Consider the following 15,567-nt stretch of genomic DNA (forward strand, 5'->3'; position numbering starts at 1 on the left):
ACTTAACCACAGGTGTTTTATTTTTAAAATACTTTTCACACCAGCAGAAAACACCCAAGGTCTCCTCCCAACCCTGTGTCCAGCCCATCCCTTGCACACAAACCTCTTTTAGTTTCCACAGTTTACCAAATTGCAATCACTGCAATTACTAAAAAATAAGAATTTTTTCCTTTTATATTCAAGACATATGTAAGTATTAATCATACCTTTGATTAGTATGAGGTAACTTATGTTGCTATATTTTAGGACCACATATAAAAACTTGGTATGTTAGCCAAAGACTGATGTTTCCTATCAGTAACTTTTATTAGGATTTTTGAAAAACTGACATTAGTTCAAGGACTCCCACTGTTACCTTCTTTGACCTTTAGGAGTTGAGGAATTAAACTGATCTGAAGATCATCACACTAAAGGGAGCTGTATGGGAAATGATGTATAGCAATGTCAAAGACAGAATAAGAAAATTCAGTTATTTAAAAATCTCTAAAGAGAAAACACAGTTAAAAAATCTAAAAGGTACCTGCTCTTTGGAAGAAAAGTTATAACAAACCTAGACAGCATATTAAAAAGCTTTGCCACCAAAGGTCCATATAGTTAAAGCTATGGTTTTTCCAGCAGTCATGTATGGATATGAGAAAGTGAAAGTCGTTCAGTCGGGTCTGACTCTTTGAGACCCCATGGACTAAACAGTCCATGGTATTCTCCAGGCCAGAATAGGAGTGGGTAGCCTTTCCCTTCTCCAGAGGTTCTTCCCAACCGAGGGATCAAACACAGGTATCCTACATTGCAGGTGGATTCTATACCTGCTGAGCCATATGGAAAGTCCATAGATATGAGAGTTAGACTATAAAGAAGCTGAACACCAAAGAATTGATGCTTTTGAACTGTGGTGTTGGAGAAGACTCTTGAGAGTCCCTTGGACTGCAAGGAGATCCAACCAATCATTCTTAAAGGAAATCAACCCTGAATATTCATTGGAAGGACTGATGCTGAGGCTGAAGAGCCAACACTTTGGTCACATGATGAGAAGAGCTGACTCATTAGAAAAGACCCTGATGCTGGAAAAGATAGAAAGCAGGAGAAGAAGCGGAGGACAGAGGATGAGATGGTTGGATGGCATCACCAACTCAATGAACATGAGTTTGAGCAAGCTCTGGGAGATGGTGTGGATTGCCATTCCCTTCTCCAAGGAATCCTCTCAACCCAGACATCAAACTGAGGTCTCTCACATTGCAGGTAGATTCTTTACCATCTGAGCCACACGAAAGCCCCCAAATTTAAACTTACTTAAATTTAAATTTCAGTAAACTTTCTTGTTATTCTCACATATATTTATTTTAGAAAAAAATTTTTTAAAGTCTGCAGGGGTCAGGGGAAGAAAGGAAAGAGGGAGGAAAAGAGGAAGAGAGAAGGGGAGGGAAGGAGGAGAAAGAGGGAGAAGCAACCAAGAAAGAGATACATTCACAAACCTGCAAATGTTCTGATGTAATTTCTCCTGAAGTTCAATGAAGCTGTCATATCTATCTTTTGTAAACTTTATGTTTCGGAGAACCGCTGCAACAGCGTACGGGCGTATTTTAGCTGTCTGAAATTCATTTTATCAGTAGAGATGGTAAATATGAAGGCTTTGTAATAATATCTTGTAATAGAAAGTCAGCTGTCACAAATTTTCAATCAACAGTAAAATACAGTGGTGATAGAAGAGGAAGTCACTGTCCTCATGGAATTTACATTTCGGCAAGATCTCTGAAAATTTACTGAATTATTGATTTAAAAAATCAACCTTTCAAGCAGTTTGCTCATAGTATTTCTACCAAAACAGCCTTTCCCCAAGAGATTTTCTTTCTAAATGTTATTAACATACCACAATTTAAATAATTATCTCAAAAGTATTTTAAGCAAACATTTGGATGTTACTTTCCAAAATTATTCACAGAAAACAGATGCTGTCCCCTTTCACTTTTTGGTAAAAACAAAATGACAGTTTTCAATCTAGAGGCTAAATATACAATGATCAAAGAAAACTACATTTGGCAGAAGGGTCAACTCTGTCCCACCTTAGAGATACATACACACAAGGGATGTTTTTAAACGAAAAATAAGAATTGATCCTTATTACCTCTTCTGTGATGATCAACTTCTGGACTTCTCCTTTAGGCATTACCCGTTTATACATCGGAGTCTTTATCCTAAAATATTAAAATAAATGTGTTCATTACTAATCAAAACATTTGAAACTAATTTATTCTGTGTATAGAAAGTATACAAAATGCACAGAAGTAGGACAATGGGTTAAAGTTACAGCAAATCAAATTTGGGCTGAGTATTTAAAAATAAAATCCTAACAAATATTCTAACATTTCTAGCTGTTTAAAAATGGGCTACGATGCCTCGTGGTAATGCATATTATCATCACTGGATCTCAGGAGACTAGAAAACCTTTAATTAAGCAAACTGTATGGAGGCCCTTAAACATCAGCTGAGGGGCTGGATTAAATAACCTTTAACTTTTATTCCAACCATGAGAGTTTGAACTTCTCAGAAAAACAGAGCTTCTTACAGACACAGATGGTCTGGCCCCACCTGGACCTAATGAATCAGGATATTCAAGAGAAAGGCCTGGTAAATGGTACATTCTGAAGGTAGTTCAGGTGATTGTTATATCAAGCGAGGGTGGGAATCATTGATTTAACAGTGCTTTTCAAACCTCAAGGTGCCTACAATCAACTGGTGAATTTGTTAAAGCATATATTCTGATTCAAGAGGTCTGGGGTAGAAACAGATTCTGCAGTTCTAACAGGCTTCCAGGTGTCACAGATGCTGGTCCTTGGTCCACACTTCGAGCAGCAAAGGTTTTAAGTCATTTTCCTAATTTTCTCTCATCATAAAAATCATATGAGGTGCCTGTTAAATTCCTATCAGGCAGGTTTGGGAAACACAATGTAAGGAGATTATCCCTGACCCTAAAATATAAACATCTGGACTTCCCTGGTGGTATAGTGGATAAGAATCTGCCTGTCAATGCAAGGGGACATGGGTTCGATCCCTGATCTGGGAAGATTCCACACGCCTTGGTGCAATTCAGCCCATGGGCCACAACTACTGAGCACGCATGCCGCAACTACTGAAGCCCATACGCCTGTGCTCTACAACAAGAGACGGCGTTGGTGCTTTAGTCGCTAAGTCCTGTCTGACTCTTGCGACCCAAGAACTGAGGCCCACCAGGCTCCTCTGTCCATGGGATTTCCCAGATAAGAATATCGGAATGGGTTGCCATTTCCTTCTCCAGGATATCTTCCCAACCCAAAGATCAAACCCGCATCTCATGAAAAGCCACCACAATGAGCAGCCCTCATACCACAACTAGAGAGTAGTCCCGAATCTCCATATCTAGAGGAAAGCCTGTGGACAGCAACGAAGACCCAAAGCAACCAAAGAATAAAAAATAAACATCTGATTGTCATGCAGAGAAGCAACTGGGTCAACCCTCAAATTTTAACCATCTTATTAACCAAATGCCTTATTATCACCCTTTCACCAACACATGTCTCTCGTCTGACGGCCTCACAGTTTCAAAGTCTAGCCTATCAGCCTGAGGCTCATATTCTTTTGCATCTGACAAGATAATGGGTAAGTAATCAAAAAATAATTATTTTTTCCATGTCCATTATTTATTTAATTGGAGGCTAATTACTTTACAATATTGTGGTGGTTTTTGACATACATTCACATGAATCAGCCATGGGTGTACCTGTGTTCCCCATCCTGACCCTCCCTTCCACCTCCCTCCCCATCCCACCCGTCAGGGTCATCCCAGTGCACCAGCCCTGAGCACCCTGCCTCATGCATCAAATCTGGACTGGTGATCTATTTCATATACGATAATATACATGTTTCAATGCTATTCTCTCAAATCATCCCACCCTCGCCTTTTCCCACAGAGTCCAACAGTCTGTTCTTTATAATTATTTTTGATAGCTTTACTGTTTCACCTCTTTTTCACTTTACATATTCATCACTTTCTATACATATTACATGAAGAGTCAGAAAGGGACTTTCATTATAAATTACAAGCTTGAAACTAGAGAAGTCAATTAACTTGCTCACAGCTGTCATGAGATCTTCAGTTTTCCAGTCAGGAAGCTCCATTTCTGAGCTTCCTCAAAATTCTTAAAAAAACAGCATATAGGGTTGTAGCCTTCTGCTTTTCTCCCAACCTTTAACCAACTCCATGAACTATCTATTCCAACTGGATTACGGAAGGAACTCACACGAACCCACTAAAGAGTTGTTAAAGAAGCCATAAAAATCATTAACCACTCCAGTTTTAAAATATGCTCCCCAAATGAAAGACTATGACTCTTTTTTTCAATTTTCCAATGACTACATCTACAGGCTCCAGTCAGCTCTCCATGTAGACCCAAAGCTGTGGATCTGTCCAACAAGCTTTTTTCCAGAAACTTAGACACGGTTGTTGATAATGACAGGCAAAGAAAAAAGAAATCCCACTTAGCCACGGGTTTAATGAATACACTCCCTTACCTTTCTTTGAAGACTTGAAGTCCTCGAACCAATCCTTCCAGACACAGCAGGTCATATCTATTGGCAGGGACGTCGATTTTGTAGAGAACAACATCAGAGGCCCCATGGGCCTTTTCATTACCTTGTTCCTTACTTATAATTTCCTTTTCAGATGTCTAAAACAAACCCCAAAATTAAAATAAAACTAAATAAATCTATTTTTTTTTCAAAAAAGTCATTATCAGTCCTATAAAGAAGTAACTACACTATTCATGCTCTTTCCAGAGCAGCAGAAAGCTGTCTAAAGCAAGGCATGGGCTAAACTTTGCCTACTAAACGAAAGTGTCAATGAGACAAAGTAAAGGAAATTCACCAAATAAAAGCTATGTTGGGAATTCCCTGGCGGTCCAGAGGTTAGGTTGCCACACTTTCACTGCTGAGGGCCTGGGTTCAAACCCTGGTCAGGGAACTAAGACCCCACAAGCCAATCAACAAAAAAAGAGAGAGAAAGAAAAAAGAAAAAAAAATGAAAAGATATGCAACTTTTTATAAGATAATGACTCTAAAAGCTAAATCCTATGGGCACCCAAGACTAGAAGCAACATGAAGATGAGAATAATACTATAAAAGCAAACAAAAACATTTGAAGAGATCATCAGAAGCTGTGGTATAAATCAGAAGGGATTATAGGTGTATAGTCCATGGGGTTGCAAAGAGCTGGACACAACTGAGTGACTTTCACTCACTCACTCACAGGTACAATGGGAAGAGGCCTAAGGACAGTAAAGGCTATAGAGCAGCAAGAGCAAAAACAAATGAGGGAGAAAGGAGAAGAAATACCACTAGAATAAATTCAGTGCAGAATAAAAAGCTTGGAATATCTCAATCACCACACTGTAGAGACTTTCTTAAAAACAGTCATTGCCAAGAAGTTAAATTCTGTTCTCTACATTTACCATGGCAGGAAACTGTCTATATATTTATTTCCAATCAAATTCTTTAGAAGTCATACTCCAACCACTAATGTTACCCACTAGTTATCCATTCCAGTATTCTTGCCTGGAGAATCCTATGGACAGAGTCGGATACGACTGAGCAACTGAACTAAACTGGAAAATAAGTTGTGTTTTTTTTTTAAAGAAACAAAAAAATTAAACAAAGAAGAGGATAAAGAGCAAAGGGAAGAGAAGGGGGCAGGAGAGGAAGAGGAGAAAAGAAATGGGGGAGAGCCGGGGGAGGATGTGAGAAGAGGCAGGAAAAATTAAAATTTCAACTGAGTTCCATCAAAAGGGTCAACAAAATTGCTAATGTTTTAGTGAAGGAAGATGAGTCACTTCATCGGGGTGCTGGATTTCAGGCAAGACCCCATATAAAGAAGGGGAGAAAACATAACTAGAGATCCTTTGCAAAAAAGACATAGCTGCCTAAGCCTTCTCCCATTTTCAGTATCTCAGTTCATACAAAGATCACAGGTGATGACTGTGATCAATGCAGGTTTATCAATGCTAACAAAAATGTTATGGAAATCAATAACCACAGAAACTTCAGAGCCAGAGGGATCTATGATAAGCGAAAGTTAAAGTGTTAGTCCCTCAGACGTGTCCACCTCTTTGCAACCCCATGGACTGTAGCCTGCCAGGCTCCTCTGTCCATAGGATTCTCCAGGCAAGAATACTGGAATGGGCTGCCATTTCTTCTCCAGGTCAGGAGATCGTCCTGACCCAGGGATCGAACCTGGGCCTCCTGCATTGCAGGCAGACTCTCTACTGTCTGAGCCACCAGGGAAGCCCAGCAGGATCTACAGGGATCCCTGAAAGGATCATACATGTAAACTCCTTATTTCACAGAAGAAAAATAGGCCCAGAAAGGCAACGTAATGTCCATGGTTCCACAGCTAGTAAATGTGGGAGCTCAAACTAATACTTCATTTTTCTGACCTTCAGTCCAATGCTTAGATATTACAAAACCTCAAACATAGTTTTGAGTCTAATAAAATTAATATATACTATAGAAATCTCAGCTGACTTCTCAAGCATATAGATGCTCATTAACATTAAAAAATTCTTTTTTGTAACATTAGTAAAGAAACAGCAGGAAAAATATGACAAGACAACACAGGTTTTTGTCAGTCTGAAGGCTTTTTTAACCTTATAGTGTTATTATACACTGAACAGATTAAGAAGGCTTGGGGGGAAAAAATAACACTAATTACCAAGAAATATTAAGTTGTCTTTTTAGTTACAAGCACAATGTCTCCAATACATAATCAATATTAGTTATCTATTTGGTAAATAAAGCTATTTTTTAAACATTTCAATCACTGTACAATCAAAAGACCAGGAAAATGTTTCAAAATCATTTTTACAAGCAATTCTTCAAAAGGCAGGAGCTCATTTTACAACATCAATGTACAGAGTAATAAATGAAGAATGAATTCACACTGGAACAAGCACGGGAAGAGGTGGGTTGGGGCTCAGAGGAAAGGGAGGAGGAGGGGCCAGAGGCCAAGGAGACAGCAACTCTGGCTGAAGCTCAGTTTCCACTGCTCCCAGACCCCTTCCTGATGACTCGAGGGGACGGCATCCGAGTAAAGGCATGAACCCCTTCGGAGATTTTACATAAAGCAACACCTTAGAATCAGTTTAGTCTCATAACTCAGAGAACACAGAAACCACCAGGGCCCACAAATGTTTCCTCTTAGTCTAACCGTAAGGTAACAAAGATAAAATGTAATGAACTGAGACACAGAATATTAAGGAAATATCTAATACATACAATTTCATCAAGTTCCAGTCCAAATTCAAAACACAGTTCATCAAATTCTTCGTCAGCTAGGGGAAAAAAGAGATTACAAATTTTAATCTGTTCGGTACAAATGCAAATAGCACATAAATACTGCATCTTTTTAACTGTCTTACACTGAACATACTAGATATCAGGCATCACATATCACCATTTAAAAACAAAAAAAGCCTGATCAAAAACAGTTTTTAAAGAAAGAAAAACAAAACTATTAAAAAAAAGGGCTGATTCACCTAACTAATATCAGCTATAGAATCAGATTACCTGATTGTAAGCATGGGGAGTTTACATTTACTTGGAAGAAAAAACAACGTGCGAGCAGGGATCTAATGTAAAGTGGGTCCAAATCACAGATCCAACACAATGGAATCATGTCATATAAACGCTATCATTTCAAATTGTCTGAGGTGGCCTGACATCTGGCTTTGGAGCCAGCTCAATCGGAGTTCAATTTCTGACTGTTCCACTAGTCCTGAGAGCTTACCTTATGGAAACTTTCTGATTCCTATGTCTCATAAAGTAGTATTTTACAGCCATGCATGCAACTGTTGGAAAGATTTAAATGAGTTCATGCAGATAACGGGCTTCACCTCGTGTCCTGAAACACAGCAGGTCTGCACTAATAGTCCTCTTCCTTACTTTTAAATTATATCTTATTCTGCTTTGCTACCTGATACACAGCATTGTCAGGGTTTTCATGTTACAAAGAATGGAACACAAACCATCATTACCAGTATATTCTAGTGTTAAGCTGGTCTTAAGATCTCTGATCCCGACATTGAAGTTCAATCCAAGTTAACATTTATTGAGCATCTTCTATGAGTTGGCACTATACTAGGTGCCAGGGCTACAAAGATAAATAAAATACAATTCCTGCCGTAACTACTCCCTACTTCAGTAAACAAACCAGATATATAAATACAGATATGTTGAGTGCAAGGTACAGAGTTGGCACAAAGGAAGTCATCAACTGAGGGTCAGGAAAAACTTCACAGAAAGGAGTCCATTAGGCAGGGACCGTGGGGAGTTAGACAACAGCATGAGAAATCTGGCACATTCCATATGAATGCTGCATGAGGCTCATGTCAGGAAGAGATATGATGGGAGAAGTAGAGAGAAGTCATCTCCTGATGCCAAGGGATTTGCCCTCCGTCCTGCCTGAGGCAACAGGGAGTTACACTTCAGGACTTCCAACCGGGCAACAGCATGATCAGATCTGCACTTATTAGAGCAGTGGTACCCAACCTTTTTGGCACCAGGGACCGGTTTTGTGGAAGACAGTTTTTCCACAGACCTAGGAGGATGATTCAAGCACATTACATTTAATGTACTTTATTTCTCTTTTTATTACATCAGCGCCACCTCAGAAAAATCAGGCATTAGATCCCAGAGGTCGGGGACCCCTGCTTTAAAGAATGCTGGCAGGGGACTTCCGTGGCATCCCCAGTGGTTAAGACTGCGATCCTAATGCAGGGGACACAGGTTCGATCCCTGGTCAGGGAACTAAGATCCCACGTGCTGCATGGTGCAGCCAAAAACAATAAATAAATAACGGTGGCAGGGTGGCAGACGAACTGGAGCAGAGAATCAACGGCAAACAAGTGAGATGGTGAGGAATTCATTAAAGCAGCAGCAGTGAGTGTGAGGGAGAAGGAAGAATATGAGAAATGGGGCAGGTAGAATCTGTAAGGCTCAAAGTCTGACTGGGAGGTGGGAAGAGTGAGTGAGCAGGAGGTGCCTAGGATGGCTCCCAGGTCCCTGGTGGGGGTGAACGTGTAGATGGGGGGGGGGGTATCATTAACTAGGGCAGGAGGTGAAAGAGGCCTCCAATGATCCCTCCTCCTGGTGCTCGCACCCTGTTAACTGAGGTCTCAAACAACCACATGAATGAACCTGGAAGCATACTGTCCAGCCCAGCCCAGCTCTGAGATGACTGCACGCCCAGCTGACAACTTGCCTGCAACCCAGTGGGAGACCCAGGGCCAGCTCTCCCAGCTACGCAGCTCCTCCCTCGATTCCTCTCTCAGAAACTGTGCGAAATAATAAAGCCTTGTCATTTTAGCCTCCTACGTACTGGTGCAATCAGTGATCTAGCAGTAAATAACTAACACAGACTTTGGTCCCTGTGCTGCCGTAACAAAACCAAGAGAGGCTCTGGAGTCAGGAGGTGGGCTTTGACAGGGTAAACAAAACCTCAAGTGCCTGACAAAGCTGTTACTTGAAGCCTCAGCCTCTGACAAAGAGGCAGGTAAGCATATGGAGAAAGTGAGGAAGTGTTACTGGAAACTGACAGACCCAGCATCCTTTTTATGTAGAGGCCAAGCTTAGCAACACTGTTGCTGACGGTTACTGGGATTCAAGAAAATGCATCCACTCAACAAGGTGATGGTAACTAAGCTTTCCATCCAGTGCTGACACAGTGGTTTATAATGTGAGAGGAGAGAGGAAGACTAGCAAACAATAAGAAGCTGGGACTTGACGGTTTTAAAAATTCTCAGTCTCCCCAGATGTAACAAATGCTAAGATTAAAAAATGACTTCTGAGCAAAGAGCAAATCCAGAACATTGCCAGGGAGACATGGTCTAAAGATGAAATCAAGAATGTGACTGTAAACTCTTGCTGCTGCTGCTGCTGCTGCTGCTGCTGCTGCTGCTGCTAAGTCACTTCAGAGACTCAGCAAAATCAAAAACACTGTTCACTCAGACAAAAGGCACTATGGATCAAGAAATGAAGGATATGCCTCACAAATTTATTCAGTCACCCAACTGAGTCTAAATAAGAGCACTGTGTCACCAGAAGCCCAAGGAACAAAACAGCTTATTTCAGAGATCCGTGGGTGGTGTGGCTTTTGACCAAGGAAGTGGAAACCAACAAAACTGACTGAAGATCCAGAGTTGTTGTTTTTTTTTTTTTTTTTTAAAGAAATACATATGCACAAACATTGCAAGCTGGAGCTAAAAGGGATAAAGATGGGAAGAAATGAACACTCAAAAATCGGTTCGTGGGAAGAAGACTGAGGAAACCAATCAGTTGTAAAGAGTCCTTTCTTTTCACCAAAAAAATAAAGTAACGAGCATCACTCAGAGGGTAGAACCAAGAGACTAGAGGGTAGGGCAGAACCAAGGACAAAGATCCCAGGCCTGAAGTTCTAATCAAGAATCTCCAACATTTACCAGCTCAATTTCAGAACTACCATGGACCAGTAACTCCTTTGTGTCTCCCATCTTTCTCTTTTGAAAAACAATGCCCTAGGCGCACGTGGAGCAGATAACCTGTCTCTTTAGTCTCTCGGGTCAAGAGTAATTATACTCGAGGAGCTGTACTTAGGGAACTACACTGAAGAGCCTCGTCCGCAGCTGGACCTGATTTAGATGAAGAGACTGGGTTCTGAGCTGCTGCTGAAATGCGATGACACTTCTTGGGGCTTTGGGAGGGAGTGCATGTTGCATGTGGGAGGAACATGAATCACTGGGGGCCACAGGACAGACGGGACTAGTCAGTTCCCAAGCTGGCCTCCAAGAACACTTGCCTCTGGTCTTCTGGTACCAACATCCTTTGCAGTCTCCACTTGCACAGTGCCAGAACTGGTCTCTGTGACCCAGAGGATATGGCCAGGGATGGTATATCACTTCTGATACGTTAGGAAAAACTATGGCTTCTATTGTGAGCTCTCTCTTGACTATCTGCTCTCCTGGACCTCTCACTCTGGGACAAACGAGTCACCATGTTGCAAGCAGTCCTATGGAGAGGTCAAGGTGGGAAGCACTGAAATCTCTGACCAAAACTCAGCAAGGAACTGCTGTCTGCCCACAGGCACTTGAGTGAACCTGGAATTAAGACTCTCCAGCCTATTAGACCTTGAGATGAGTATACACCTGACACCTTTACTACAACCAGGTGAAAGTCAGAACCACTCAGCTAAGTCACTCCCCAATCCTTGAGCCTCAGAAATATATACCAAATGACCATTGTTTTAAGGTGCTAAATTTGAGGATTATCTATAGATAACTAAATGATTACTGACCAAATTGTTTGGACTCATTAAAATATACTGAATCCTTTACTGAGTCCTAATTATCATACAATTTGTTTTATCCCGTTCAGCTGTATTTCACCAATTAAATGCAAGGAAGAACTAATAATAAATCATGTTTAATAATTCCCTCTAACAAAATGACACTCCTAAGTAACTACATCTTTGGGGTTTATATGATATACAGAAGTGGCTCTGGCAGCATTGCAAGCAATTACACCAAGGCAGGACAGGCCCAGAATTGAAGAACCGTGAAAACAAATCAGTTAACAAGAAAACGAGTGGCAAGAGGAAAACATCTTAACAGAAAAGTGATAAAAAAAACAGATGGACTAAGGAGACAAAACTGGCCCAGAAGAGCAATATGAATAGAATAAAAGTAGGTTGAGGGATTCCCTGATGGCTCAGTGGTACAGAATCCAACCTTAATTTAATTAACATTTAAAACATTAGGAACACGTAAAATATAAATAATGATGAGTATTATTCCTGAACTGTCTGAAGTACACCAACATCAGTCTTCCTGAGTGAAACTTTAATGAGCCAGCAGTCAACAGATATTTATGAATAATCAAGTTTACCTGATATCTCTCAATATGAAAAAAAGGGAGAGGGCAGCTAGAGAATAAAACATCAGATGATGGTAAATAGGCTATAAATCTTACCATTTTTAAAACCTAGATTATTTCTTACTTTCCCAGATATGGATATCCAAGTGGGAATTCACCATAGTTGTCCTGAACAAATTTTGCAACATACCACCTTGTGTAATTCAGATATATCATAAACAATTAATGAGAATACGGTTTAGAAGGATGGGTAAGAAATATAAAAAAGCACAGCATGAAATAAACAGTGTCGCGAATAAGAGCCCCATTTAGAGGACAAGAGCATTACAACTATTTTCAGGGACTTAGGGCAAAACACCGGGCTTTCCAGGGGGCTCAGTGGTAAAGATTCCACCTGCCAATGCGGGAGACTCAGGATCCATCCCTGGGTGCGGAAGATCCCCTGGAGAAGGAAATGGCAACCCACCTCCCAGGATTCTTGCTCGGGAAATCCCATGGACAGAGGAGGCTGGAGGGCTACAGTCCATGGGGAAGCAAAAGTCAGGCAAGACTTAGCGACTAAACAAGGACAAAAGACTAGGGAGAATAACATTTTAAGAATACAGGTAACCCTTGAAGGAGGTAGGGATTCGGGTTCGAATCCCTCCACCAGGTCCGAAATCTCTGTATAACTTACAGTTGGCCCTCCTGCGGTCTGCATGGGAGGATTCAACAACCACAAATTAGGTAGAACTTCAGTATTTACTGCTGAAAATAAAACCTTCTATAAGTGGACCCGCTCAGTTCAAACTTGGACTGTTCAAGGCTTAGCTGCACCACAGTATCTAAAAGCACACCTGAAGAGCTTTTAGTTTTTAAAAGCTAACTTTATTTCCACAGTAGTATCTTATTGTAGAGAGCAGTACTTGAACTAAAAACAGCTCTCACAAACCAATTATTACACTCGTTACACAAGCTGATAACACTGGACACGGCAGATGTCACTCCAACTGCTACATGTATAGGATAATTGGTAAGTGTACTTTATATTCCCGTTTTTTCCAGTGGCAGTGTTTTTTTTAACACTGAAGAGATGAAGGGCAGCCTAAAGACTAGGTCCTCCGAGTCGACTCCTCGTCACTCAGGGCTACCACCTAATTAATGTTTTTCCAAACACAGTATCTTTTTTGTTTCCCTGCTAGCATGTAACAGTATCCAAACCAGCACAGTTACTAAGCTGGTTTTATTATCTGCCCCTTTCATCAGAAATGTGAACGTGGTGGACCTTCGGCGCCCTGTGCACCGCTGTATTCCCAAAACGCCAAGAACAATACATGGGACATAACCGGAGTTAGGTAAACGTGAATAAAACAAAACTAGGAAGGAAAGCAAGCTGTCCCTCCTGCTCCTGCTCACAAATGGAGCTCCCAGAGCGCTCTTCTTGCACTGGCTACACTTGGAATGCCATCCGGAGCTTCACTCCTGTTCTACCGCCTGGCATCAGGTACGCCGGAGGCGCTCCGTAAGAGACCCGTGAATGAATGACACTGCGAGCCCAGCACGTGCGGGTGCTGCCCTGACACCCGCGGCAAACTCTGTTCCCAGAGGCTGCAATACAAACGCGGTTGGCCTACCCTAGCTGGACCCCGAACGCCCGAGGCCAAAACCTGCGCGCAGCATAAACGTGGCCACAATGCCTTTTTGCAAGAGGGTCCCAGCCTCCGAGGAGAGGCGCAGAGTACAGGCTACGGGGCGCACACTCACTGTAGGTCCGGCCCAGGGCTCGGAAGAGCAGATCTCGCTTCACGCTGACAGTCGGCATGGCGAGTCCGGCCCACTGCGCCTGCGCGGAGCGCGGGCCCGGGCTAGGCGACCGGTCTGTGTATAGGACCCGACCCTTCCGTGCGGGCTGTCTTGAATATTGCCAGTCTAATTCTCACAGTTCCTCCTCCCGACTTTCATTTGAAAGCAGGTGAGTTGCCACCATGAAGCTCATTAAATCTAATTCGTTGGGAGAATAAACTGGAGGCCGAAAAAGATGACCTACTTGGATAGAATGGGCGAGGGTTTGATAGGCAGTAAGATGAACACCCCGCGAAAGTCCTCACGCCTTCAACACTTTACGGAAGGAGGACGGCCAGCTAGGTGGGCGGGGCGAAGGGGGGTCGAGTGCGTGGAGGAGGCGGGACCTAGAGATGGAGACGCCTCCTGGGAGGGAGTGAGACTGTGAGAAGGCGAGGTCTCAGGCAGCTCCAGGTGGCGCTAAGGATAAAGAGCTTTCCTGCCAGTGCAGCAGAGCTAAGAGACTTGGGTTCCATCCCTGGATGGGGAAAATCCTCTGGACGAGGGCGCGGAAACAAACCCTCTCCAGTATCTTGTCTGGAGAATCCCATAGACAGAGGAGCCTGGCAGGCTACAATCCTTGGGGTCGCAGAGTCAGACACGACTGACTCTTATTAGCAGGCAGCCGGGACTGCGTGATGTGCAAACCCAAGTAGCGAGAGCCAAACTGTTAGCGCTTCTGCTTTTATTTCATTCTTTAAACCCTGATGCTGGGAAAAATTGAAAGCGGGAGGAGAAGGGGACGACAGAGGATGAGATGGTTGGATAGCATCACCGACTCAATGGACATGAGTTTGAGTAAACTCTGGGAGTCGGTGATAGTCAGGGAGGCCTGGCGTGCTGCAATTCATGGGGTCACAAAGAGTCGGACACGACTGAGCGGCTGAACCGAAACTAAAAATTTAGTCTCTTACACCCTACTACGTGTTCCAGCTGTGCTTTGGCCCTTATCGCAGCCATATTAGGGAGGCTTCCTTAGAAACCATTTTTTAAAAGCGGAAACGGACTGACATGTACTCGGTTTCTATTGGCAGATGCTGTGCTCAGTCCTTTGCTGGCCTTGGCAGATCTCCTTCTAACAACATTCAGTGTAATCGGCAGCATTGAAAGTGAAAGTTGCTCAGTCGTGTCTGACTCTTTGCGACCCCATGGACTAGTCTACCACACTCTTCCATCCATGGGATTTTCCAGGCAAGGGTACTGGAGTGAGTTGCCATTTCCTTCTCCAGAGGATCTTCCCAACGCAGGGATCAATCCCAGGTCTCCCACATTGTAGGCAGACGCTTTACCATCTGAGCCACCAGGGATCCAGGCCCTAATGCCTGGAACCTGTAAATGTTACCTTAAATGGAAACAGTCCTTTTAGATAGTTAAGATTTTCGAGATGTAGAACCTATCCCGGATTATAAGTTCAGTTCAGTTCAGTCGCTTAGTCGTGTCCGACTCCTTGCGACCCCATGAATCGCAGCACGCCAGGCCTCCCTGTCCATTACCAACTCCCGGAGTTCACTCAAACTCATATCCATCGAGTCGGTGATGCCATCCAGCCATCTCATCCTCTGTTGTCCCCTTTTCCTCCTGCCCCCAATCCCTCCCAGCATCAGTCTTTTCCAATGAGTCAACTCTTCGCATGAGGTGGCCAAACTACTGGAATTTCAGCTTTAGCATCATTCCTTCCAAAGAACACCCAAGGCTGATCTCCTTTAGAATGGACTGATTGGATCTTGATTATAAGAATAGCCCCTAAATGCAATCACATGTCTAGGCAGTTTGAGTGGCAGTTGGAAAATAATTTCCACACACAGTATTTCAGAAGGGATT

The 15,567-nt window shown here is 42.6% G+C and overlaps 1 protein-coding gene across 1 annotated transcript in view; it reads right to left on the reverse strand.

The window, feature by feature from the left end:
* FARSB (phenylalanyl-tRNA synthetase subunit beta) overlaps window positions 1–13,726 on the reverse strand; it is a 69,438-nt gene extending 55,712 nt beyond the window's left edge. Inside the window, exons 1-5 of the mRNA XM_068967732.1 lie at window positions 13,669–13,726; window positions 7,297–7,352; window positions 4,543–4,697; window positions 2,120–2,189; window positions 1,470–1,585 (exon numbers count right to left, since the gene is read on the reverse strand). Coding sequence (XP_068823833.1) covers window positions 1,470–1,585; window positions 2,120–2,189; window positions 4,543–4,697; window positions 7,297–7,352; window positions 13,669–13,726 — 455 coding nt within the window. The remainder of the gene's footprint in view (window positions 1–1,469; window positions 1,586–2,119; window positions 2,190–4,542; window positions 4,698–7,296; window positions 7,353–13,668) is intronic.
* Between the last annotated feature and the right edge of the window lie 1,841 nt (window positions 13,727–15,567).

This window comes from Capricornis sumatraensis, chromosome 3 (genome assembly GCF_032405125.1).
Source record: "Capricornis sumatraensis isolate serow.1 chromosome 3, serow.2, whole genome shotgun sequence".
Taxonomy (NCBI): domain Eukaryota; kingdom Metazoa; phylum Chordata; class Mammalia; order Artiodactyla; family Bovidae; genus Capricornis; species Capricornis sumatraensis.